General features: G+C 39.7%; 1 protein-coding gene across 3 annotated transcripts in view; it reads right to left on the reverse strand.

Annotated features, from left to right (window-relative positions):
* SGK1 (serum/glucocorticoid regulated kinase 1) overlaps positions 1 to 25,031 on the reverse strand; it is a 110,096-nt gene that overhangs the window by 5,975 nt on the left and 79,090 nt on the right. Inside the window, exon 3 of one of the 3 annotated variants that reach the window (XM_040239270.1) lies at positions 22,561 to 22,636. In XM_040239270.1, the coding sequence (XP_040095204.1) occupies positions 22,561 to 22,636 (76 nt within the window). Of the gene's footprint in view, positions 1 to 374; positions 824 to 2,119; positions 2,290 to 22,560; positions 22,637 to 25,031 lie in introns of those variants that run through there. The other 2 variants (XM_040239273.1, XM_040239271.1) reach the window with 2 other exon arrangements.

Here is a 25,031-nt window from a genome sequence, read left to right on the forward strand (position 1 = left end):
TGCCCGGTGCGCGGCGATCGGGGTGGCTCTGTGCCCGCTCTGGTTTCTCAAACCCTCAGTTCAGATTCACCCCCTGCCCCAGCGCCGACTCTGATCCTCTCCCGTAATTCACAAGGCAGTCTCCCAAGCCCTCGCAGGGCGTGCAGCGCACCATCAACAGTTATCTCAGGCGCAGAGCGGCAGCGCCGGGGGAGGGCGGCCCCTCACGCCCTTATCTTCGGAGTCAGCGTGGTCCCCCGGCTCCCGCCGCCCTCCTTCCCCGGTCCCATCCTCAGTGCAGCCCCAGATACCCCAGCCCCCTTTTCCCGATCCGAGCAACTAACTAGTGGAAGAGTGCGCAAGGCAAGTCTCCGCGTGGCGGCAGCGGCGCTTACCCAGTCCGGTCAGCAGGAAGGACTCGCTCCTTTTCTGCGCCTCGGCCCTCTTTTTGTGGCGGGGCCGAAGCAGGGACTCGAGCCGGGCCCTGGTCAGCGCGCCCTGCATCTCCCCCATGGGCAGCGGCGGCCGGGCGCGCAGCGGGCTGGGGCGACAGGAGAACACTGACGTTTCCTTGAAGGAGCCGCCGTGACTCAGGCCGGGCAAGATTTCCTGCCCCGCGTCCCAAAACAAACAAATGGCCCTTGTGCACGGCCGAGCCGCTTCCGAAAACGCCTTTTTTGTGCTTTTGGCCCAAGCCAAGCAAGGCTGAAAAATCCCAGAACTTGGAAGAGGAGGAAGGAAGGAAAGAAAGAGGGAAGGGGGAGGGAGAGAGGTCAGGAATGTGGAGGGGAGGGGGCGGAAATAAAATTCGTCTCTGCACTAAGGGGAAAAAATATGCATTTCACTTTTTTTTTTCTAATGTAATCTTTGGGAACATTCTGTCCTTTCCGCATGTAATTTTTCCCCTTGCATTTTTAATCCCCGCCATGCTAAGAACACGTGAGGAGGTGGCAATTTAGGGGACCGAGCTGGCGTGACCCGGGATTGGTGCGGAGCCGGCACCGCGGGCACCATCGACTCCCGAGGTTCCCTCTCCCGCTCCCCGAACTGAAAACTCCGCTAGGTCGCACCCCATGGTCTTTGTACTCGTCTTCCCTAGCCCTCCTCCGGTTTAATTCAGGGCAGACCCTGGAGTTTTACAACCTTGCTCTTTCTCTCGAGTCCCTGGTAACTGTGACTCCCGAAAGATTAGCGGGGCGCCTCCTCCGCTCCAGAAAGCAAAGGAGGGAGAGGAGCGCTGCAGAACCGCCGTGCGGTGCCTTTCAGTAACCCCGCCGCTCGGAGATGCCTGGGAGCTGCAGCCTGACCGCCGGTGCGAGGACTACCGCCAGCTCAAGGAAGCCAGGAGCATAGCGACTGGGCCAGGAGCCGGGAGGGGACTGAAAGCTACAAAGTTCGCAGAGTCGAGCGCCTGGCGCTGGTCAGTGATGTCTGCGGCGGCTGCCCTGCCATGACCCCTTACTTGCCAACGGCCTTGCCATTTTAAAGTTGCCTACTGGATCTGACACACTCCGAAAGATCAGCTGTCACACCAAGAATAGCCTGTGAAGGGGTTTTTCTTTAGTCTTGGGTAGGAATTTGTTTTGCAGCCACAACCACCTCAATTTGCCCGAATGTGATCTGTAGCCTCAACTGCTTTTTGGTTTGTTCAGTTACAACAGCCCGAAACTGGCAGAAGAGAACAACACATCCTGGAGACTGGCTGGGAGATTTTGCTCAGCACCCACTCTTTAAAAAGCACTTAACTACTACCTGAAAGGGACACTTCCAACCCAAAGCAAGGTTTTTAGGAAACTCCAAATCGCAGAAACTGGCCCATTTCTGCGTCATCTTCCATGGATTCATCATATAACATGCCTCTATGATCGCCCATGCCCCCATAGCCCATGCTTCACCTCAACAAGTCTAGCCTGGGGCCTGCTCCCACGAGGTTCCTTCCCCTTTTGAGAAAGTCAAAATTTTGAAGAACGCCCAGAAACACCAAACTGCACCAAAGTTTCTGCCAGTTTGATTTTTAAACATTGAGAAACTTCCAGAGACTCACTTCCTGTGCCCTCCCCATGCCAAGTAACCCCAAATCCTCTGCAACATCTTTGTTTTACCCATTCCATCCAAATGATAGTAATAAAAGCAGACAAACCTTTCAAAGGGGATTTTATAGCCTCCTCTTTCATTCTTCAGGTTGCTTAGGATATGAAGGTTGGGGATTCCTTTCTAGAGGCTGGAGGGAGAGCTTAGTTATGGCTAGAGTAGCCTCCCTGCTATGTGCCTTAAGACTGGAAGCTGGGATGACAAGGGAGCATGACTCAGAGGCAACTGCCCCAGCTTTGTTATGAACCCCACTTTATATAAAGGCAATTTCCATACAGGAAGGGAACAAGCTGCAAAGTTCACCACTGGGCCACTTTATTCCCTTCATTGCAACATCACCCAGAAAATTACAGTCATCAGTGTCCTGGGTTTATTACACCCCCAGCAAGACACACAAGAAATGTAACCTGACTGATTATCATCACAAATCAGTGCAGAAAAAATTCAAAACACACGCACAGGGTTCATTTTCTGTCAAAGACGCTCTTTCCCGCATTCCAGGAGGAACGAGGAATTTAAGTCAGAGGGCTCTAAGTGGAATAGAGAAGAGGCACAACCATATGATTTGTGGTTGGAACCGAAAGGCCTTCTCTGATGTGCTCACCCCTCCCCCTCCCCTAATGTACAGCCTTTGGAGACAGACGGTCTGCTAAACTTATCATTTAACGGGGAGAATCAAGTTGTTGAGACTGGCTTTTCTTCCAACCGGATACCTGATGGGTGGAGCAGGCGCCCCCTGTTCTGTCCCAGCAACCTAGTAAGACTTCCGAACAGGAAGGTGACACACGACGGCGGGTGGATGGGGTAGGGGGGAGGTAGTCGCGGCAACTGTGTGAGACGCGCGCCTAACTCGGCACAGGCTTTAGGTTGTCTTGTGGCCACTGTTCCGACGCTTGATCTGTTCTTCCTTCCCGTCGCCAGCCTCTTTCTTTGGTACAGATAGTGCTCCCACCGGGAGGAATCCGGCCCCTTCCCTCCCACTCCGTGAAGGTGAAGTGGCCGGAGTTGCGTCACCAGAATCTGTCGGTAAATACAGTCTAGAGGGCGCTCGCGTTCTCCGGGAGAAGAACTCCCGAAGGCGCGTTTCCGCCACCTCTCTCCTGGGGCTTAATCAGTTCCAGGTAATTTCCTCTACACCTCACGCAAAGAAAATACATAGACGGCTAGATATGAGATCCGCTCATCACCTCCTCACTCCTGCATGCCAGTCGTCTCATTTATTCCTCATACTGGGAAAACTGCAATCAAAACCCCCAGACGGGAATTATTCACCAAGACATAACGTTTGCACTGAAACAAAACATTTCCCAATATATATGTATCTTAATATGAAAATTATTTTAGCTTTTCTTCTTAGTGATTAAGTAAAAATTTTCCTGATTGATGAATTACAAATATGGCAACCTGAGAGTTTTACTGAGATATGACTGTTTCCATTTAATTTAAAGGTCCAGAAAACAAATTCTTGGTATTTCTCAACATATTAGAGAAAGTATTTTGAAACATAACAGGACTTAACTTTTTTTTTTTTACTGTTAAAGTGTGCTAATGTCAACATAAAATAAAATCATGGTTTCACTAGCAAATTTCAGAACACAGACATTGATTTCTAAAATGATTTATCTTCTTCTCAGAAGCCTAAATATGAAAACATACAAATCTTGGGGATTTAAAAAGATATGGCATTTTTTTCCCCATTTTAATACCACTGCAATTTACAAATATGCAAAATAATTAAGTTCCCCTCTTGAGTTACTTCTTTAATGTATTGGCTGTGTTAGTCTTCAATCCTTCATTCCTAGATACAATATCTTCCATTGATAATAGAGCAATATAATTATTTCATATTGCTCAAAGTGTCATAAATTCTAGAACAATCCTGTGCACAGTTTAGGTTCCCATATTTATTGGTTTATTGGTTAGTGTATAGAAAATCTTTTCCTTGGAACATCACCAAAGAAAGTACATCCAGAAAACATAATTATTACTCTAGAGAGCAACAAAATGCATTAGTTTTTGTTGAAGGTAGTCGCCTAGTGCATGTCTTTTTTTACCATATTCATCAAATAGAAAATGATGATGACGAACTTATTCAAGATAGCTGTTACTAGCAATAATAGTAATAGTAATAATGGTTGGATGGCATCACCAACTCAATGGACATGGGTTTGGGTGGACTCTGGGAGTTGGTGATGGACAGGGAAGCCTGGCGTGCTGTGGTTCATGGGGTCGCAGAGAGTCGGACACGACTGAGCGACTGAACTGAACTGAATTACTAGCTGCTGCTGCTGCTGCTAAGTCACTTCAGTCGTGTCCGACTCTGTGCGACCCCATAGACAGCAGCCCATCAGGCTCCCCCGTCCCTGGGATTCTCCAGACAAGAGTACTGGAGTAGCTTGCCTTTTCCTTCTCCAGTGATGATAGTGAAAGTGAAAGCGAAGCTGCTCAGTCGTGTCCAACTTGCAGGGACCCCAGGGACTGCAGCACCAGGCTCCTCTGTCCATGGGATTTTCCAGGCAAGAGTACTAGCAATGGTGGTTAAATCAAAGTCTATTTATAGAACACAGGTTCTATAGTGATTATTACCTTCCCTGTTCATAATTGCCAAAATTGACATGCATAAAGGGGTTAGGAATGTGATACAGCAGATAACTAAGAGAACACATTATCTAGAATAATAGTGTTGAGTTATTAAAACCCACAAAACTACAGGCTTTATTTATGCAGGGCTTATTTTTCCCCGTTAGTGGTTTTGAATAAACAAGACTATGCACTGTAAGATCCTTGGAATAGAGTTGTGTTAAATAATGTAGCTAGCTGTCTAGTCTACAGGCCTTACTTTGTTTCTTCTAACAGCATTTGTACTTTATTAAGGATTAAGCAAGTTCTTTTACTTCTGAGTTGAACAGATGATAGGCAAAATTGTGAAGTAACAATACTTGCTTTGAAGGGCAGATTTATCTCCTTCCAGTAGCCTTCCTTTGTCACTGAAGTAGACTTCTATGCCTCTTTCACCTGCTACCCACCGCAGTGGCACACCCTGTGGTCCCCCAAACTCTGAAATATTGCCTCCTATCTCCTTCCTGTCAATGCCAATTGCTGTAAAGCCCTGCTCTCAGTTAATCATCACAGGAGATGTTGAACTGATACATCCTTCATCTCTTCCTTCCTTCCTTCCTTCCTCTCCCACTGCCTCCTTCCTTGCCATTTATTCATTCCTGCAAGCATTTAGCAAGCATGTATCAAGTAAAAATACTGGTTTGGCCAAAAAGTTCCTTCAGGTTTTTCCATACCATCTTATGGAAAAATCCGAATGAACTTTTGGCTAACCCAATATTAAGATCAAGGAACATAAATATGAGTAATACGGTTATCTAACTTCTAAGCACTCATTCTAAGTGGGGAGACACACACATAAATTATGATATGACACGATGACTGTTAAGACAAAAGAGTTTGAGAATTCTGCCATAGAACAAAGAGAAATTTTCTACTGGGGAGGGCAGTGGACTCAGAATTGTTGAGGAAGGTCTCCACAAAGAAGTGATATTTGTGTTGATACTGGAAAGACCAACTAGGTACAAAAGAGAGAAGTCAGTCTAGGCAGAGGACATAGTGTGCGCACCAAACTTTACGGTGCTGTGCAGCATCTTTGCATAATTTGGAAATATGGTCCTTAGTCACAAGCAAATGAATATGGCCCTCTTGGTGCTACTGCTGAAGTGTGAAAACAGCACTTTCAGGTGAAATAAAAAATATCTTAGCTGCCTCTCCCCTCTTCCTTTCACTGCACCCCCCCCTCCAATAATATGGAATTAATAATGTTTTAGAAAACATGTTCATTTGAAGGAGTGCTGATTATTAGCCTGCAGAGGGACTTTTCTATCTGATACAGCTCTAGGCATGGTGGAACTCATTGATTCATTCACCCACAGATTCTTCTAGAACTATGCATCAGACATTGCGCTAGATGCAGGAGATACAGTAGTAAACATGATCTCACCTGGTAGGGGGCAGGTGCTGAATTACCTTCAGAGGTAGATTGAGTCCTATTGTGAATAGATCTAAAAGCCACAGAGGAAAATCCCTTTTAAGTAGCAAAACATTACAATGTGTTTTGAAAAGTTAATTCAAACCAAAATGTGATTGATCACTCAACTATCACTCACTCCTTAAAAGGATACTTGCTTTTTTTCTACCCTATCTCATTGAAAATGAACAAATTTGCATACATAAGCATATATAAAGAAGTGTTGGAAGTGGGAGTGGGGAAATTTATGTAGTTGGAAGATGGATGAATGAAAGTTTAGACAAGCATAGTTATAATCTAGCAGGCATAGTGACATGCTAAGTCACTTTAGTCACATCTGACTCTGTGACCCTATGGACAGTAGCCTGCCAGGCTCTTCTGTACATAGGATTCTCCAGGAAAGAATATTGGAGTGGGTTGCCATGCCCTCCTCCAGGGCATCTTCCCAACCCAGGGATGTAACCTGAGTCTCTTATGTCTCCTGCATTGGCAGGCTCTTTACCACTAGCATCACCTGGTATGGGCCACTTAATCTGCGCTGTCAAGGTCAGAGCAGCTGGATGGGAATTCCTTCAAAGGCTTGACAAGGTTACCCTCTTTGTTTTTCAAAGTCCTTCATCCTCCCTTGGTCTCCATGTACACAATGTTCCAGAGTAGGCAATAAAAAAATTAAATGCCATGATAACAGAATAAATTCTTACTACCAAGTATTTGAAGTAGAAGCTAAATTTTAAGATGGAAAAAACAGAGAGTAAGCCACAAGCTAAACCAAGGGAGTTTTTGCTTACTCAAGGTGGATGGGAGATAATAGAATGTAAATATGGGTCCATTGAGAAGGGAGAATCAATCAAATCAGCTCAGAGAAGACAAGCAGCACAAAAGATACATCTTCCAGTTGTTTAGCTTACCCTTCAGTTACAGAGAGAGGTATAAACTCCAACCGATGGTGGCCTGTTCTTTAATCTTTCAGGCCTTCATGGAGCGCCTCTTTTGTGCCAGGCACTGTGCTAAGTCCTGTATCTAACAAGGATGCCCAAGATGAGCAGTGTTGCTATACTCAGGGAGGGCAAAGTCTGTATTTAAATTGTTAAATTGAGCAGCACTTTCCCAAAAGCACAAGTATGCTTACATATAGTTCTACTTTTCCTAAGGCCCTGCTATGCCTTAATGCCATTACAATAGAGGCTTGGGCATGTTGAACCCTTTCAATTATCTACTTTTGCAAGTGAATGTGCAGGAAGTTTCCTTGCAACTCTCATACTGTACAATTCTGTGATATCCAGGAAAAGATTAATCTAAAAAGGAGCTTCTGAAGGCCCACGTCATGTGACTTATTTTAATAATGCTCCATAGTCAACTAATTCTTTGCATGCCTCTCCCTGCCCTCCATTGTCAAGGATTTGGGGCTGTTAGTTATTTAAACCTCAAGGGTCTTATTTAACTCTCAGGTGTCTCTCTGAGCTTTGAGTTCCTTGAAGACCAGGCAGCACAAACAATTTATGCTGCTCCTCCGCCTAGCTATTACCGATTAGATCCTTCTTCCCCTTTCCCTTCCAGATTTATGCTGTCTAGGCTAGCTGTTCCTGCAGACCAAGCTTGTATCTGGCTCAGAGAACCTTGTGCTGTGTCCTTCACCTGGAATGCTTTCCTCCCTGGATGCTCACGTGACTGAATCCTTCTTGACATTTGTCACTCAGAGTCAACACCGCTTACACAGTGTCACTCATCCTGTTTCAGTTATCTGCATATTAGTTTTATTAGCTGACTTTTTGAGCACTTGTTATATGTCTCCCCCAACTAAAGATATCTGTGGCTATCTGTGAGCCACGGATAGTACCTATCTCTTCTGCAGAGTATCACTGATTTAAATGTTAATCTCACACAAGAAATAGTCTCATAGAAACATCTAGAAGTGTTTGACCACATACCTGGAAACTACGGCCCAGTGAAATTGATACATAAAATTAACTACCAACAACCCAGCCCTTGTCAACTTGGACCCATATTCATCTCCTTAAATCTCACTTAATCTCTAAAAAGGACAGTGACAAGGTCATGTTTCTACCTGACATGATGCAACTATCCTGCATACAACCCAGATCCTACTAATCCTTTCCCTTAGAAGAGGATGCAAAGCCTTGTAGGTTGTTGACTGTTTTTCTTGAGCACCAATTGGTCTTAAAGGCCCATGTCTCCTTCCAAACAAAACGAGGAACCAGCTGCACTGCTCTTAAGTTCTGCACACGGAAAGAATTCTCCCTCACTACTGGCCCCCAGCTATGTCCCAGGAAGGGGGTATCATACTGGAGCTATCCACGTCTGTGATCAAAGCTGAGGACTCTGATTCTTCCAGTAACTTTGTGGTGTCCTCTATCACATGAGAATAGGACACAACTTCATCTCACACCGTGACACGAAAATGCCAGAACCCACAGATTCGATACTAAGCACCTGGATTTTTATTTCTGAGGTTTCTATATCTCCGTTTGCTTTTTCTTAGTGCTTGGTAGATTTGGGTACATTTCATTATTTTTAAAACATTCCTGGCTGACTTTATTATTTGGGTTCTGTTGTTTTGTAGTCCTCCCACTCTCCTTTAGGCTAATAATTTACAATATTCTTTGTAACCCTATGAAAATTGGGCACTGCAACAGTTCATCAAGCAAAAATTCCACGAAAGATCACTGTGATGCGCTAATTATACTATCTGACATCTACTTAACATAATTTGAAAATATTGAGTAAATGTATGGAAGGCATTGTCTTGACACTACACAATTTCTGTGGGCCATTCAGAAGGTCACCTAAAGCACATATTATATTTTACTCAATGGCAGCACAACTTGGTAATGAGAAGTAGGCAAATATCCCAGATGTCAGGGTCTGAAAAGCCCTGACTTCTTGATCTGCTACTTTGGGAGGTGCCCATTATATTTCTATAATTGGCTGTTCTTAGAATTGCAGAAGTTATGGCAGGAACCCTATTTCCCTACAGCTTTTCTTAAAGTTTTAAAGCCCAGCCCCAACTGTGAGACCAATAATCCCATTGATCTCATCACCACTAGCAATGGCTCCCTCAGCCGAGCAGGAATTTTAGGAATTAGTGTACATGTTTATATTTTTCTAGTAACTTGAGGCACTGAAGAGCAGAATTATTTTGTGTAATTGTCTTTTGTTCCTTCCAAACATATGCCTTGCTTACAATCAGTGTTCAGTAAATATTGGGTATATTTGATGGATAAATCTCTTTGCTGGACCTAACATAATTTCTCCTACTTATCTTTATTTCTCAGATTAAAACCCTAAAATGGAAATTAAAGGATTCAGTTGTTGGCTTAAATTATACATTTCAGTGAGAAATGTTTATTCTAGATTTGTTAATAAGAGTAAATTTATTTTTATTTTTATTTCCTAGATCAGAACTTCCACAATTAGCCATTAGTACAAGTGTTAGTTGCTCAGTTGTGTCCAACTCTTTGCCACCTCATGGACTGTAACCTGCTAGGCTCCTCTGTCTGTGGAATTTTCCAGGCAAGAATACTGAATGGGTTGCCATGCCCTTCTCCAGGTAACCATTGGAGCCTAATTTTCTAAGAGCATATGGTCATCCCATCAGATGATTTTGATAGTACTCATTTGTTTCAGAGTTGGAATTATTAAATGCTTTTAACAAGATTAGTTATTTTTCTGTCTCTGCCTCTCTTTCACACACACACACACACACACAAAACTGTTTGGGACTTCCCTCATGGTCCAGTGGTTACGAATCTGCCTTGTAGCATGAGGCACGTGGGTTTGACTCCTTTTCTGGGGACTAAGATCCCACATGCTGTGGAGCAACTAAACCCCTAAGCAGCATCAACTGAGGGACCACTGCAAGGGAAGATCCCACATATCCCAACAAAGACCCACAACCAAATAAATAAATATTTAAAAAAAAAAAAAAAAGGAAACTGATGGTTTGGCCAGATGTTTCAGGTATATTAACTACTTCTGTTATTTATTTTTCCATGTTTCATAATCACTACTTCACAAAAGGTATAAATAACATCTAGAGGAATAAAAATAAGCTTTCTTTTAAGATCACAAGAAAATTACAGAGAAGAAATTAAACAGATGTGAGCAAAAGATAGGAATCATGAATAATACTTCCCTTTCTACACTAAATAAATATGGTCACTGAAGAAGTTACTATGGTATTATTTGTTTATAGAATTTTATGCTTAAAATTGCTTTCTATTCTATCCTTATTTATAGAAGATTTAAAAGATATCAGACTATTACTATCATTAATATCTACAATGATTCTACTTCACAATTCATAAACTATTCCTTAAAAATCTAAAGCCTTAGAACAGAAACATAGATCATCATGAGAAACCTATTTGAAATTCATTCTTCAAATCATGTTGTTTTTATGTACCAACATAAATCCAGTTTGGCAAGTTCTGCTTAATCAGTTTTTGAATTTACCTTTTAAAAGCAAAAGCATTTTTCTTTTTTCTCTTTAGCTCCTTGTAAATACTGTGCTTTTATATCCACAGCTGCTCTTGTAAGCAACACTGATGGCCCACAGCCTTCTGACTTTCCTTTTAATTATAACAAATAACCAAAAAGCAGAAAGAAGCCCAATGTACATAATTTCTGTCTAAGCCCCACTTACCACTCTTCTCTGCTTCCTATCTCTTTCCACTTTCCATATTCTTTTCTTACAACTTTCATTATTTAAGATTATCAGTTTCTATAAGGTTAACAGGAACCTTATAAGATACTCCAAGATAACTATTCATTTTCCATCTCTTTTCTTAAAACAGTTATATATTATTATGTACATGTATAGATATTATATGTAATATACAGTATATGCCACATTAATATTATTTAAATGTTAAAATTTTAGAATTTAAAAAACACTAGAAAGTACATTTCCAGAAAGAGGTCAAAAAGGAACAAACATATCAGATATAGGTAGAGTACTTCCAGGAATAATAGCAAAAGTTTCCAACACAGGTAGTCGTGTTAGAACATGGTCTAACATATTGCCTTCCCCAGATGAGCCAATTATTTTTCTTCACAGAGCAATTTTTTCTGATATTCACAGTCTGCTTTCTGATCATTTATCTCACAAAGAGACTGGGTGAGGGCATGTGTCTGGACCATTACAGACCCATTGCCATTTCCAAAAATAACCCCACCACTACTCACCTTAGATCTACTGTATTCATAGGCCATGTGTATGAAGGATAGGAGAGTTCATAGCCAGCACATTAAATGCTCCTTTTCTCTTTGTTTTAAAGTTTGAAACCATTGTGTATATATATGAAAGTTGGAGTTTTTATTTGAACAGCACCTCCAGCCTCATTTCATGCTATTCATAGAATTGTGAACAGATTCCATTGGTGTTAAAAGGATCCTAGGGACTATGAACCTCCCTATGATATTCCTGATAACCATTTATTCAGTTTTCTCTTTTTCACTAGACTTACCTCTACTTCCAAGGCTATCTCTACCATTGTCAACTAGCATCAGTTGGTAGAGTTTTTTTCTTAGACTATGTTTAAATAACCTTATGAAATTATTTTAAGGAATAGTTATCCTGCATGTTCTAAAGCCAGGCACTTAGCCAGACGATGCTAACATACTAATAAGCAGAAATGAACATGTTCTTCCCTGTAACTTCCACAGTTTAGTGCATTTATTATAATAGCTAACATTGAATGATTATACTAAGTGGCAGATATTATGTTTTAGTGCTTTCTATACAATTTCTCATTTAATCCTCATAATGACCTTATGAAAAACTGTTATAAACCCCTTATTCATTCTTAAGATCTGAGGCTTAAAGAGATAAACAACAGTAGCTAGTATTGGCAAAACCAGATTGCACAAGGACCTACTGTATAATACAAGGAACTATGCTCAATATTATATAATAACGTATAAATGAATAGAATCCGAAGAAGAATATATATATATTCTGAGCGACTGAGCGACTTCACTTCACTTCATACACATATATATATGTATAAATTAATCACTATGTTGTATACCTGAAACTTACATGATGTTATAAAATCAGCCCTGCTACTGCTAAGTCACTTCAGTCATGTCCGACTCTGTGCGACCCCATAGACGGCAGCCCACCAGGCTCCCCCGTCCCTGGGATTTTCCAGGCAAGAACACTGGAGTGGGTTGCCATTTCCAAATCAGCCCTAGTTGAATAAAAAATTAAAAAACAACAACAAAACAAAACAACCAGGGGACTTCCCTGGTGGTCCAGTGGTTAAGAATCTGTCTGCAGGACGTATATCTGATCCCTGGTGGCTCAGATGGTAAAGTGTCTGCCCCCAATGCGGGAGACCTGGGTTCGATCCCTGGGTCGGGAAGATCCCCTGGAGAAGGAAATGGCAACTCACCCCAGTACTCTTGCCTGAAAAACTCCACGGACTGTCTGCTAAGGAGCCTGGTAGCCGACAGTCTGTGGAGTCGCAGAGTCAGACACGACTGAGCGACTTTCACTTCACTTCACAGGGAAGATCCTATATGCCATGGGCAAATAAACCCCTGCACCACAGCTAAGCCCACACACCTAGAGCTTGTGCTCTGGCTTACCAAGAGAAGCCACCGCAGTGAGAAGCTTGAGCATAGCAATGAGAGAAAGCCCACGCACAGCTTTGAAGACCCAGCACAGCCAAAAATAAACAAAAAAAACAACGCAGAATGCAAGTGTAGGTTCTCATACCAAAAGCTCTACTTTTAACCAGTAAAACAATCTGCCTCTCTGTTTTAAAAACCAATCCTTCATCTGCAGGCAACTATCATGATTTTAACTTGTATTTACACTATGTTATTCATAGCCTACCAGTGACTGTCTAGTTTGTCTACCTAAGCTTTCAAGGCAGAAAACTCTTGCTTCCTTGTCCATAGAGTGACAGGCACTCTTCCTTGTCCTAGCAGAGTGCCAAGCAGAAAGAGATACAGTATATTTAATTTCTGTAAAACAAACCCCTTCTTGGCCTTAATTTTCTCCTTTCACAAGTGCCCCACCCAATGGCAAACTCATAGGTCAGTTAGAATCTCCTCCTTGACTGCTATTTCCTCAAACACTTGTGTTCACATTCAAACTACTTTCATTACAAAGCTCCCCACTTACCTTTTTGAAGCAGTAGAAAGAGAATTGGAGGAGTTTCCAGGAGACCTGAGTTTCCAGCTCAGTGTTTTAGAATGTATGACTTAATATTTAGCTTTGGGCAGAGCACTTAACTTCTTTTAAGTGTCCTCAGGGTTAACACCCATTCATCATAGTTAATCCCTCAGGGCGATTGGAAAGATAAGATTAGGTATGGGAGAACAATTTGATAACTCAAGTATGTTATGTAATTTAATGCCTATAAGAACAGTGTAGCTGAAATATTAATATAAAATTTCCCTTTAAGAGCCAAAATGTTAATAAAGAACTGATTGCCATATGTTTCTGAGGAGAAGGGGTCAGAGTTCTCAATGCTACATTCACTGAAGTCTATTCCAAAGGCCCCAGCCCTGTCTAAACCATTTTTTCCCCTAAATCCTCTTGCATTTTCTTTTTATTTTCAAATTCACACCTTCATATAATAAAGGAACTTCAAAGTAAGAAAGAATCTTAGAATTGATTTACTTCAATAAACTCTCATTTTACAAATGAGTTTGCTTGGGTCTCCCTGCCCTAAATTTTAATTCTATTTTCATTTCTGAGTATCCCAATTTACATAAACCTCCCTCTCCCTAGTTTCAACTGGATCCATCCTACCCCTTCCTTCCTGTACCCTCACTCCCTAATCCTGCACCTACCCCTCTCTGTGGGCCATTTCATCCCAGGGGAAATCTGTTTTCATTACTGTCATTGGCCTATTCTTCTTACATACAATTTTAAAGTTGTAAAATCATTTTTCTTCAAATTTTGTAAGCTATGTTTATATTTGATGGGGCTAAAATATTTCTGTTATTATGATAAAACAGTCCAAAACCCTTTATTCAAATGATATAGATGAACTTATAGAAGTAGACTCAAAGACACAGAAAACAAACTAAAAGTTATTAAAGGGGAATGTGGAGAGAGGGGTAAATTAAGTTTGAGATTAACATATACACCAGTAAGACAGAAATATATGACCAACAAACGCTTACTGTATAGCTCCAGAAATGACACTCAATATTTTGTAATAGTGTATAAGGGCAAAGAATATAGAAAAGAATACATATGTATATATCTGAATCATACTGTTGTACACATGAAACTAACACAAAATAGTAAATCAACTATACTTCAATAAAAAAATAGAATTTAAAAACTTTTTTTTTCATTTATTTTTCCTATGATATACATATTACCTCCTGGACTGTCTTATGTCTATGCATCATGTATTGTAGGACACTTTCTTGGGCAAAAAGAAAGTTGTCAAAAGCTGAATATTTCAGCATGTTTAAAATAATAAAATGCATGAGGGCATTTTAACATTAGCTGTAACTAAAATCCACTAGATTTTTTAAAAATCTACTATTACATCAGTCTGGTATAAACTTATAAAATGAGAAAAGATTTATTAAAATATGAGAAAAATAACTTCGCTAAAATTATTGTTGCATTTAAGCTATTTTGTTTATTTATTTTAAGTGAGGGGATTTCCTGGTACCATTTCACTTGTCAACCACAATATAATGTCCTTTAATACTATGGAAATCAAAGATCTTAGACATGAAAAGAATGATTTGGATAAAATGGGCACAAAGAAGTACTATGATGTGGAAATATTTTAAAAGAATGTTAGGGAATCAGAAAAATCAGCCCTTGTGAAAAAATTGCTAGTGTAGCCTTGAGTTTCCCACATGGCACAGTGGTAAAGAACCCACCTGCCAAAGCAAGAGACAGGAGACACAGTTTCAATCTCTGAGTTGGAATGATCCCCTGGAGTAGGAAATGGCAACCCACTCCAGTATTCTTGCCTGGAAAATTTCATGGACAGAGGAGTCTGGCAGACTACAGTCCAAAGGACTGCAAAGAGTCAGACACGACTGAGCTGAGCATGCACAGCCTCGAGTCAAACAGCAGAAATAACAAGTATTTTGGCCATAATCAAGAGGAAGAGAAAATCATGACTTTAACAAGGAGAGAAACAGACTTTGCTCTAACTGTAAAGCTTCATTGACACAATTCAAGGGAGAGAGAGGGGGTTTCTCTGGAGTGAACTGGCTGAGTCTATAGCCACACCCTTATTCATTCACACACCAGGGAGCAGGACTGTCATGAGATCAGATTTGATAACATTTTGCTGTCAAACTTAAATGCTAGATGCCCATGACTCTAAGTATCCTTAAACAGAAAACTTTTGAAATGACATTTTGTTACTCACTTACTTACAGGAATAAACAACCTGTCCTTGAACTTGGAACCCTTTAAATCAATTTGAACCCTCTAAATCAGTGTAAATGGTTAAAGTTATGCAAAACTAAGCATTTTTGTTTTTTTGCTATATACGGATCCTTGCTGACAAAGGTGATATTTTATCTAAATGACAAAGCAATGTCTATGGTTCTTTATAGTTTGAGGGTTCTTTCCAGTCCAACCATATATTTATTTTCAGAAAGCTTATCAGTGCTATGTGTGGGGACCCAGATAACATGGATGATGAGCTTCTTAGTTTAGGGAGAAGAAAATAAAATAATAAACAAGCAATGGGTTGATTACATGAAATATTGAGTAATGACAAAATAAAATGTACTCTTCTTTCAACCCATAGTTTGCAGACCTTATATATGGCAGGGGGATGAGTGTTCAGGTTTATAGAAATGACATAATTCTTTCTCCAAAGAAAAAGAGTCATCATAAATTGACCACTAACCATATGCTTGACAGAGCTGTAAATTATTAATACCTTTACCTGAATTATCTCCTTTAGTCTTCACAAAAACTATGATCTATTATAATATTCTATTTTTGCATGTGATATCATTTGTGCAAAGTCACACAGGTAATAAGCATTGAACTTAGTGGCAAACTCAGGAGGCCTTCCTCAAGAGCTCACAACACTAACCACAGCAGAAGGTCAAGTGTTGAGCAGTTTTCTGCTGATCCATGCATGGGAGGCATGACCAGATGGTTTGCCGGTCAGCTCTGATGTGAGTCCAGTTGACAGAAAGAGATGCGGTTCAGGAAACTGAGGATGATTGTGGCTTCCTGATCAAAGATGGGGGGAATAAATACCAAGTGTGATTTTGAAAAGTTTGAGTTACAGAGGTAGGGGAGGTCAAAAGCATCCAGGAATGCAGAGTTCTTATGATTATGCCCCTGTCCTTTCCAAAGCCTAGCACCATCTTGCTCCCACCAGTGAACAAGTGCATGGTTACTCAATCGTGTCTGATTCTTTAAGGCGCTATGGACTGTAGCCCACCAGTCTCCTCCGTCCATGGGATTTTTCAGTTAGGAATACTGCAATGGGTTGCCATTTCCTCCTCCAGGGGATCTTCCAGGAATCAAACCTGCGTCTCCTATGTCTCCTGCATTCCAGGCAGATTCTTTACCCACTGAGCCACCAGGAAAGCCCTTCCCATCTGTGACATCATGTGTTATTTGGAATTTTTTGCTGTGGGTAGGGTGACTTTCACTGAGATAGCTACCATTTTCAGTTAGGAACTGAGTAAATGAGGTCAGTCTACCTGAGATCTTCATGTATCCACAGATTTTTATTAAATGGTTTATCTCTAATAGCAAGAGGCAAAAGTCTACACTGGCCAATAAGTATCAGCTGGAAGGTTTCCATTGTAGCAGAGTGTGTTTAAATTTTCTCATATTTGAGAATGTATTTAACATTCTCATAAGATAATGCCATATTTGAGGGATGAAGCAACTGTTTCCTAGATATTAAATATGAGAATGTTATGCTTTTTAAGAAAAAAATCTAGAAATTATGTTTTCTTCATTTTAAAAGATCTGTGGAATGAAGTTTTCCCTCTCCTTATATTAATTCAACGATCTAATTTTATGCATTCTCTGAAACACTGAAATATTTCTGTAGTCCATATGTTTCTAAACTATGAATCATTTCATTTCTACATTTGGTGCAGAAAATATTACTGCTCCCTAATAAATATGAATATTCTTCTTTATATTGATTTGTACATCCCCCCAAATTTGCACTTAATTTTAAAATGTGATGAATCACTATAAAATAGAAAGAGATAATGATAATTCTGAAAATAAAAGGGAAAATTTAATTTTCCCTCTGGGAAAAATTTATACAATAATGAAACTTGCTCTTTAACTTTTGTTTGAATGAAATCTAGACATTTTGAACATCCCAAAGGTAGAACTGCATTTTGAGAACTCAGGGAGAACATGAAGAAGCTACATTTTCCTATCTGGCGAAACAGGTGCCCATTAAAATCATGGCCCTGGCAAAAGAAACTTTATTGTTTAACCACTTCATTATCTGACTTCCTCGAAGTAAAGACCATTATCTGTGTTGCTAATAATAATACCTGGAAAAACACACATTCAAAAAGTGTCGGGAAACTCATCCTACTTTGAAATTCTCATTTAAGAGGATGTTACAGGATACTGCAGGACCAGCAATTGAAAAACAAAGGTGTGCGAAAACAAACAAATCAGGTTTCAAAGCCTAAAAACAAAGATAATAGGAAAAAGCCTAAACTTGTACAGCCTGTTTGTTTTTTGTCAGAACAAATGCTGGGAATGAATGAGAGAGAGGATGAAAGAAGTGTGGTGGGAAGATTATGGCTGGTGAATTTTCCATTTCTTTTCTATAATGAACATATGCTACTACTTTTATATTATGTATTTTTTTTAAAAGCTTTTAAAAAATTACTTTTGTTTCTCCCATCACCATATATGTATATGGCAACTGAGCACACCAGCCCCATCCTCTGGCAATCATGCAAAAAGATATTGAGTATGAAAATTAAGGCCATTTCACCAGATTTCAAGGCAAGCTAACCCTCAGTAATTCCCTACTTCAAAACAAAAGATTTTTAAATTTAACTTCTATTTCTATCAAACCATCTTGACTAATTATCTTCAACACTGAACTCTACTTAAAGCAGTACATCAAGAGACTGTACATTGGATTAAATGAAAACAAAATACTCTCTGATTATGGGTGGCTTTGAATGGAAATATTCCATTTACTGATATATATTTTCTGAAGGAAATGATGAAATCATTTCATCACCATTATTTTAGGAACTGGTAAAAGTTACCCTAATAAAGGGCTTCCTTGATGGCTCAGATGGTAAAAAATCTGTCTGCAATGAGGGAGACCAGGGTTTGATCCCTGGGTTGGGATGATCCCCTGGAAAAGGGAATGGTAACCCTCTCCAGTATTCTTGCCATGGACAGAGGAGCCTAGGTGAGCTACAGTCCATGGAGTTGCAAAGAGTTGGACACAACTGAGCAACTAACAGACACATACACCCTAATAAAATTCATACCGGAACTAGAATATTGTCTTTGTAAAGAATCCATTCGCAGGCTCATAAATTTGCATGTTGCAGAAGGACAGCTGCAGAGTTGCTTTGGCTTGTGCTTACACTTCACAGCATTGAAGGCATCTAGGAGAAGTTTTAGTTGGTGTGCTGATGTCCTGATAAAGAAAGGGCATACTATGGTGTAGAAACTACAATGGAAACAATTGCATCCCTCAGATTCAAATTCTAACAAAACTGCTAATAGACTAGAAGAATGTTTAACTTTCTAAACCTCAGAGATCTACATCTTAAAGAACATTGATTCTAGTCTAGATATATCATAGACAAACTGATAAAAAGCCAAAGATTAAAAACAAATTAAAGCAGCCTGTGAAAGACAGCATACTATAATCAGGATAGCAATAATTTAAATCATCACTGACTTCTCATCAGAAACTATAGAGACCAGAGGCCATGGACCAAATCTTCAAAATGGTAAAAGGAAAAAAAAAAAGTCATCTACTCAGAATTTTATACCTAGAAAAAAAATCCTTTAAGAATTAAATAAAAATATTTTCATTTATAAAGGCATATCATAAAGATAAAAGAAAACTGAGAGATATTGCTAGAGAATCACTGTATCATAAGAAATGCTAAAAGAAGTTTTTCCATGCTAAAAAGAATACAGAATTGTAAAGTAAAATAAAAAATAAATTCATTAAAAATAAATAAATAAATAAATAAAATCTCAAAAAAAAAAGAAAAAAGAAAAAAAGAAATTATTTACAAGGAAAACTGGATCTTTAAGAAAAAATAAAGAACATCAAAAATAGTAAACATCTTGGAAAATACGAAAAATAGTTTTCCTCTTATTTTCCTTTAAATCTATTATACTGTAGATTAATTTCATATGTAGAAGTAATATATATGTAAGCCATAATGTACAGGATGGGAGGATGAGTGGGATAGCAAGTTCTCTTCAATGGTTTTGAAAACTTATTAATTGATCCTCAGAGCCACCACTAAGTCAGTAGATGAGTTAATATTGAATTCTAAAAATACTCAAATGATTTTAGAGAAGTCATAAAAGGAAGAACAGCAAATGAAGAAAAGAAGGAACATGAGGAAAACAAATACTAAGACGGTATGGTTATATCTAACAATTACACTAAGTTAAGCGGTCCAGCCTACTCCTTGGAAGGAAAGTTATGAGCAACCTAGATAGCATATTGAAAAGCAGAGACATTACTTTGCCGACTAAGGTCCATCTAGTCAAGGCTATGGTTTTTCCTGTGGTCATGTATGGATGTGAGAGTTGGACTGTGAAGAAAGCTGAGCACCGAAGAATTGATGCTTTTGAACTGTGGTGTTGGAGAAGACTCTTGAGAGTCCCTTGCACTGCAAGGAGATCCAACCAGACCATTCTGAAGGAGATCAGCCCTGGGTGTTCTTTGGAAGGAATGATGCTAAAGCTGAAACTCCAGTACTTTGGCCACCTCATGGGAAGAGTTGACTCATTGGAAAAGACTCTGATGCTGGGAGGGATTGGGGACAGGAGAAGGGGACGTCAGAGGATGAGATGGCTGGATGGCATCACTGACTCGATGGACGTGAGTTTGAGTAAACCCCAGGAGTTGGTGATGGACAGGGAGGCCTGGCGTGCTGCGATTCATGGGGTCACAGAGTCAGACACGACTGAGTGACTGAACTGAATTGAACTGAAGTGGTCCAAACTTTCCAAGTAAAAAGAAGAGATTGTCAGATAATCTTTAAAAGGAAAATCTAACTATATGAGGTCTGTAATAGAAGAACTTTATAAGACACAGATAGGTTGAAAGTAAATGGATAGAAAAGATATATACCATGTGAAAAGTAGGCATCAGAAGGCTGACTTGGTTATATTAATGTCAGGAAAAAAAAAAAGCAAAAAACTTCAAATGAAGATTTACCAGAGGTAAAGAAGAATACAATTCATCAGGAAATTATAACAATTATAAAAGTGTATGTGCTTAATATTAGCATTTTAAAATAGGTAAAGCAAAAACTGACTGAATTTTAAGAAGCAAAAGATCATTCTATCACTACAAGTAGAGATTTTAATATCCATGTCTCAGTAACTGAATAACTACCTCCCCCCACCAAAGCACTAGACACAGACCTCAGTCTCAGAATTGATTATTGGAAAGGATCTTTATTAGATGACCTGCTACTGCAGAAGGGATACTCTCTGTAACCCCGCTGCTAACAATTTTCAGAGTTTCTAAGGTGGTTAGTTCTGAATGATTCCTATCACCATTTCTGTACATGTCCTGCGTTCATTTTTCTTGTAACATAATTTCTTCATTTCCAAAAAGTACCTGAGCATCATTTTCTGGATCTGGCCTGTAAAGATTCTCTTCTCATCTCATTCTCTTTACTTAACTTTAAGAATCACTTACATTTTAATTGTAATGTTTTGCTCTATATAGCTTCTTTACAACCTAAGTGCTGTAGATCTTAACAGCAGTATTAGCCAGTGGACGGTTTGTTTATTTTGTGGCTGTACTACCACTAATGGACTGCAACGATGGCATAAACAGGCCAATTCACTTTCATGCTTCTTCATCATTCTTCAAAAGACATAAAAAAAGACAGAATATCTTTTTTGACAGATTAAACTGATAACAATTTTAAAATATAAGCCTGGTTTTTTAAAAAAAAAAAAAAAAAAAGGCAGCAGACTGTTTTTCACTCTTCTCTTCAACCCCTCCCGCTTTTGCAAATAGGCATGGTTTTTGACAATCTTTTATAAATAAAAGATTAAAGCACCAATTTAGCTCATGCTGCTTCTCAAAGGAGAGCTACTTCTTCCTAGGGAGAGTAATACAGAACTGAGCATGCAGGCTCTCCATCCTACCACCAGCCCCGGCGTTCTCTGCTCATCAGCTTTGGATGTCAGCTACCCTCTTTCAGCACCTGATCTCATCTCTCACACAATGGGGTGTAAGGACAGGCTACCCCTCCTATTTCACAGGGTTGGCCCAAACCTTGAATTGGATTTTTGCAAGCATACTTTGTAAAACCAGGAGACCTAATACAAATAGTCGGTGTCTCCACTGTTCTTCACTTAATTAGACCCTATTTAAATAGAGAAGGTGAAAGCTCTAGTATCACTGTCTTAATTATTTTGCTTCTTTCTCATTTCTAGTGTCATTACTTCATGTCATTAGGCCTCACGGCTCAATGTGTTTGTGAAAAAGAATGAAAAAGCGTCTTTAATTTCCAGTAAAAGCACACTCTACCTTTGGTCGGAGTGCAGTTTTTAATTATACAACAGAAGCATATTTCCCAAACTCAGAAAGTGACATTCCTCTACTTCTGATTAGATTTATACTTTAGGATTGATAGCACAAGTCATATCTGCCCTCCACTGAGTATATGACTTGCCTTAGGGTTTTTAATGGGCTTCCCTTGTGGCTCAGCTGGTAAAGAATACGATTGCAATGAGGGAGACCTGGGTTCGATCCCTGGGTTGGGAAGATCCCCTGGAGAAGGCAAAGGCTACCCACTCCAGTATTCTGGCCTAGAGAATTCCATGGACTATACAGTCCATGGGATCACAAAGGGTTGGACATGACTGAGCAACTTTCACTTTCACTTAGGGTTTTTAAAACCTTTCTTCACCCTGGAAGAGACACTGGAACCTGTGTATTTGCCCACCTTATCCTATTTCTCTATCCTCTACTCCATGAAATAGACTCATTGCTTTGTTCCCTCAACAATTGGATATACATAATTCATAAACTGTATTTAATGGTATACATGCTTTAGATATTGAAAAAGAAGAGATTTACAAAGGGACTTATAAAAAAGTGATTGTGAAGTACATTCTAGCGTTGCACTAGGTATAATGAAAAAAACAAGCAAAGCCAAAATTTTTCCTCAAACCTTGCCTTTGTGTAGGGTTATTACTAGAGCATGCTTCCTGTAAAGCATAGGGCCAGAATGTACTTTTCCAAAAATACCTGAGTCATCATTAGTCCAGAAGGTTCTTGGGTCAGGCTTGGTCAGGATGTTGGCGTGATTACTTGGCTCTTTCACCTTGAAAACATAAGGAGGAAAGAAGTGATGTGAAAAACTGGCTTCACTGTTTCAGGCCTACAGATCAATGGGCAAGATTCCAAGGTTGAAGTTTGCACATACAGCACATCTCTGCCCTTATTAAGGTGACCTACCCTCCTGGTTTGGCCAGGACTATGCTGCTTGTAGCACTGAAAGCCTCAAATGCTGGCAAACCCTTCAGTCTTGGACAAACTGGAATGGATGGTGACTCCAGACCTGATGCGGTTTCACTGCCAAAGTGCATGGGAACTGGAGTTCCTCTCCTACTTTCTCCCTCTTCCTGTGCCTTTTGTGGTATGCAAAGTGCACGCCTGGATGCAAAAGTCTCTCCCCACCATGATTAGCAAGCTTATTTATGTAATGTGTATTCTTATATCACATAAAAAACATTTTGGACTTCTATATAATAGAAATGGTACTTTCAGTATATATGCTTGGGAAAACACATAATAAGGAAGAGCTACTTTTAATCCAGTTGCACTTTAAAATGAATTCTTATTTTATCATTATAACAGAATCTGTATTTTAAAATAGTAGCACATGCATATATGCAACATATATTATTTATTTAACCTAAAGACTGCCTAATGCACATTCAACTAATAAACTTTTTACAATAAACACCAGAGAACTGCAGACCTGCAATGATCATTTTATTTACTTTGTGTGTGTGTGTGCGTGATTTTATGACTGTGATGTTTAGCTTTCAAACATATTTTCAATTGGAGAAATACAAATCTTAGTGTTAAAGTGGAAGTTACATTTATATATATATATATATGTTGCAATGTGATATTTTGACTCCTGTGAAAATTCCCTAGTATTTATTATTTAAAGGATAAATTTCTTCCATTCCAGCAACAGTCAAAGTACTCTCAAGATACTCAAAGTACACCTTCTATTGCAGCAAGACTGTCACGAACTATATTGTTTGGTTCTGTTGGCATTTTCTTTCCAGAGCAAGTCTTTATTGAAGAAGGAAGCGGTGTGTTCATTTACAGCTTGGCACAAACTCTTTCTCTTGTTCTGAATTACCATCAGGGGCTGTGTAGAAATCAGGATCTCAAGGGGTTCTTTGCGTCCCCCACATTCACTGCAGCACGACTCACAATAGCCAAGAGGTAGAAACAATCTAAATGCTTATGGACAGATGAATGGATAAAGAAAATGTAGTATATACATACAATGGAATATTATTCTGACTTAGAAGGAAATCCTGCCACATGCAGTAACATGAATGAAACTTCAAGACACTATGCTATGTGAAATAAGCCAGACACAGAACAAATACTGCATGATACTACTTACTAGAGGCATTAGTAGTGAAACATGTAAAAGCAGAAAGTAGAATGTTGGTTGCCAGCGTCCGGGGGAAGGAGAAATAGGAAGCTGCCATATCACGTGTATAAAGTTGCAGTTATATAAGAAGATTAAGTTTTAGAAATCTGCCTTACAACATTGTGCCTATGGTTAACGTTACTGTATTTCACACAAAAATTTGTTTAGAGGGTAGACTTCCTATTGTGTTCTTACCCCCACCCACAACAAAAACATCTACTAATAAAATCATCACCCCAGGTCTGTTAGTGTATCAGATATACACACAAAATATTTCATACATAAGTACGTAAGTGGTCTACATTTTATTAATGGAATTTTCTGGTAATGTTGTCGCTGTTCAGTGGCTCCTGTGTGTCTGACTCTTTGCGACCCCATGAACTGCAGCACACCAGGCTTCCCTGTCATTCACTGTCTCCCACAGCTTGCTCAAACTCATGTCCATCAAGTCGGTGGTGCTATCCAGGCATCTCATCCTCTGTTGTCCCCTTCTCCTCCCGCCTTCAATCTTTCCCAGCATCAGGGTCTTTTCCAATGAGTCAGGTGGCCAAAGTACTGGAGTTGCAGCTTTAGCATCAGTCCTTCCAATGAATATTCAGAGTTGATTTCCTTTAGGATTGACTGGTTTGATCTCCTTGCTGTACAAGGGATTCTCAATAGTCTTCTCCAAAACCACAGTTTGAAAGCATCATTTCTTCAGCGCTCAGCCTTCTTTATGGTCCAACTCTCACATCCATATATGGCTACTAGAAAAACCATAACTTTGACTAGATGGACCTTGGTCAGCAAAGTAACGTCTCTGGTAATGTAGTACATTTTTAATTGATAGGAACCATAATTTTAGAAGTCAAATTGTGGTGAAAATTATCATTAAAATTTAAATCTTAAGGGGGAAAAAAAGAATATGCAGATCAGCAGCATTCCATGGATAACATTTTGAGCAGCAAAGCAAAAACCCTCCTCAAACTTCACTAAACAGCTCCAGTCTAAATTCCTTCAAAGGGATTACATCTTCCACTGAAATATTTCTCCCTTT

This window comes from Oryx dammah, unplaced genomic scaffold (assembly GCF_014754425.2).
Source record: "Oryx dammah isolate SB20612 unplaced genomic scaffold, SCBI_Odam_1.1 HiC_scaffold_4, whole genome shotgun sequence".
In the NCBI taxonomy this organism is placed as follows: domain Eukaryota; kingdom Metazoa; phylum Chordata; class Mammalia; order Artiodactyla; family Bovidae; genus Oryx; species Oryx dammah.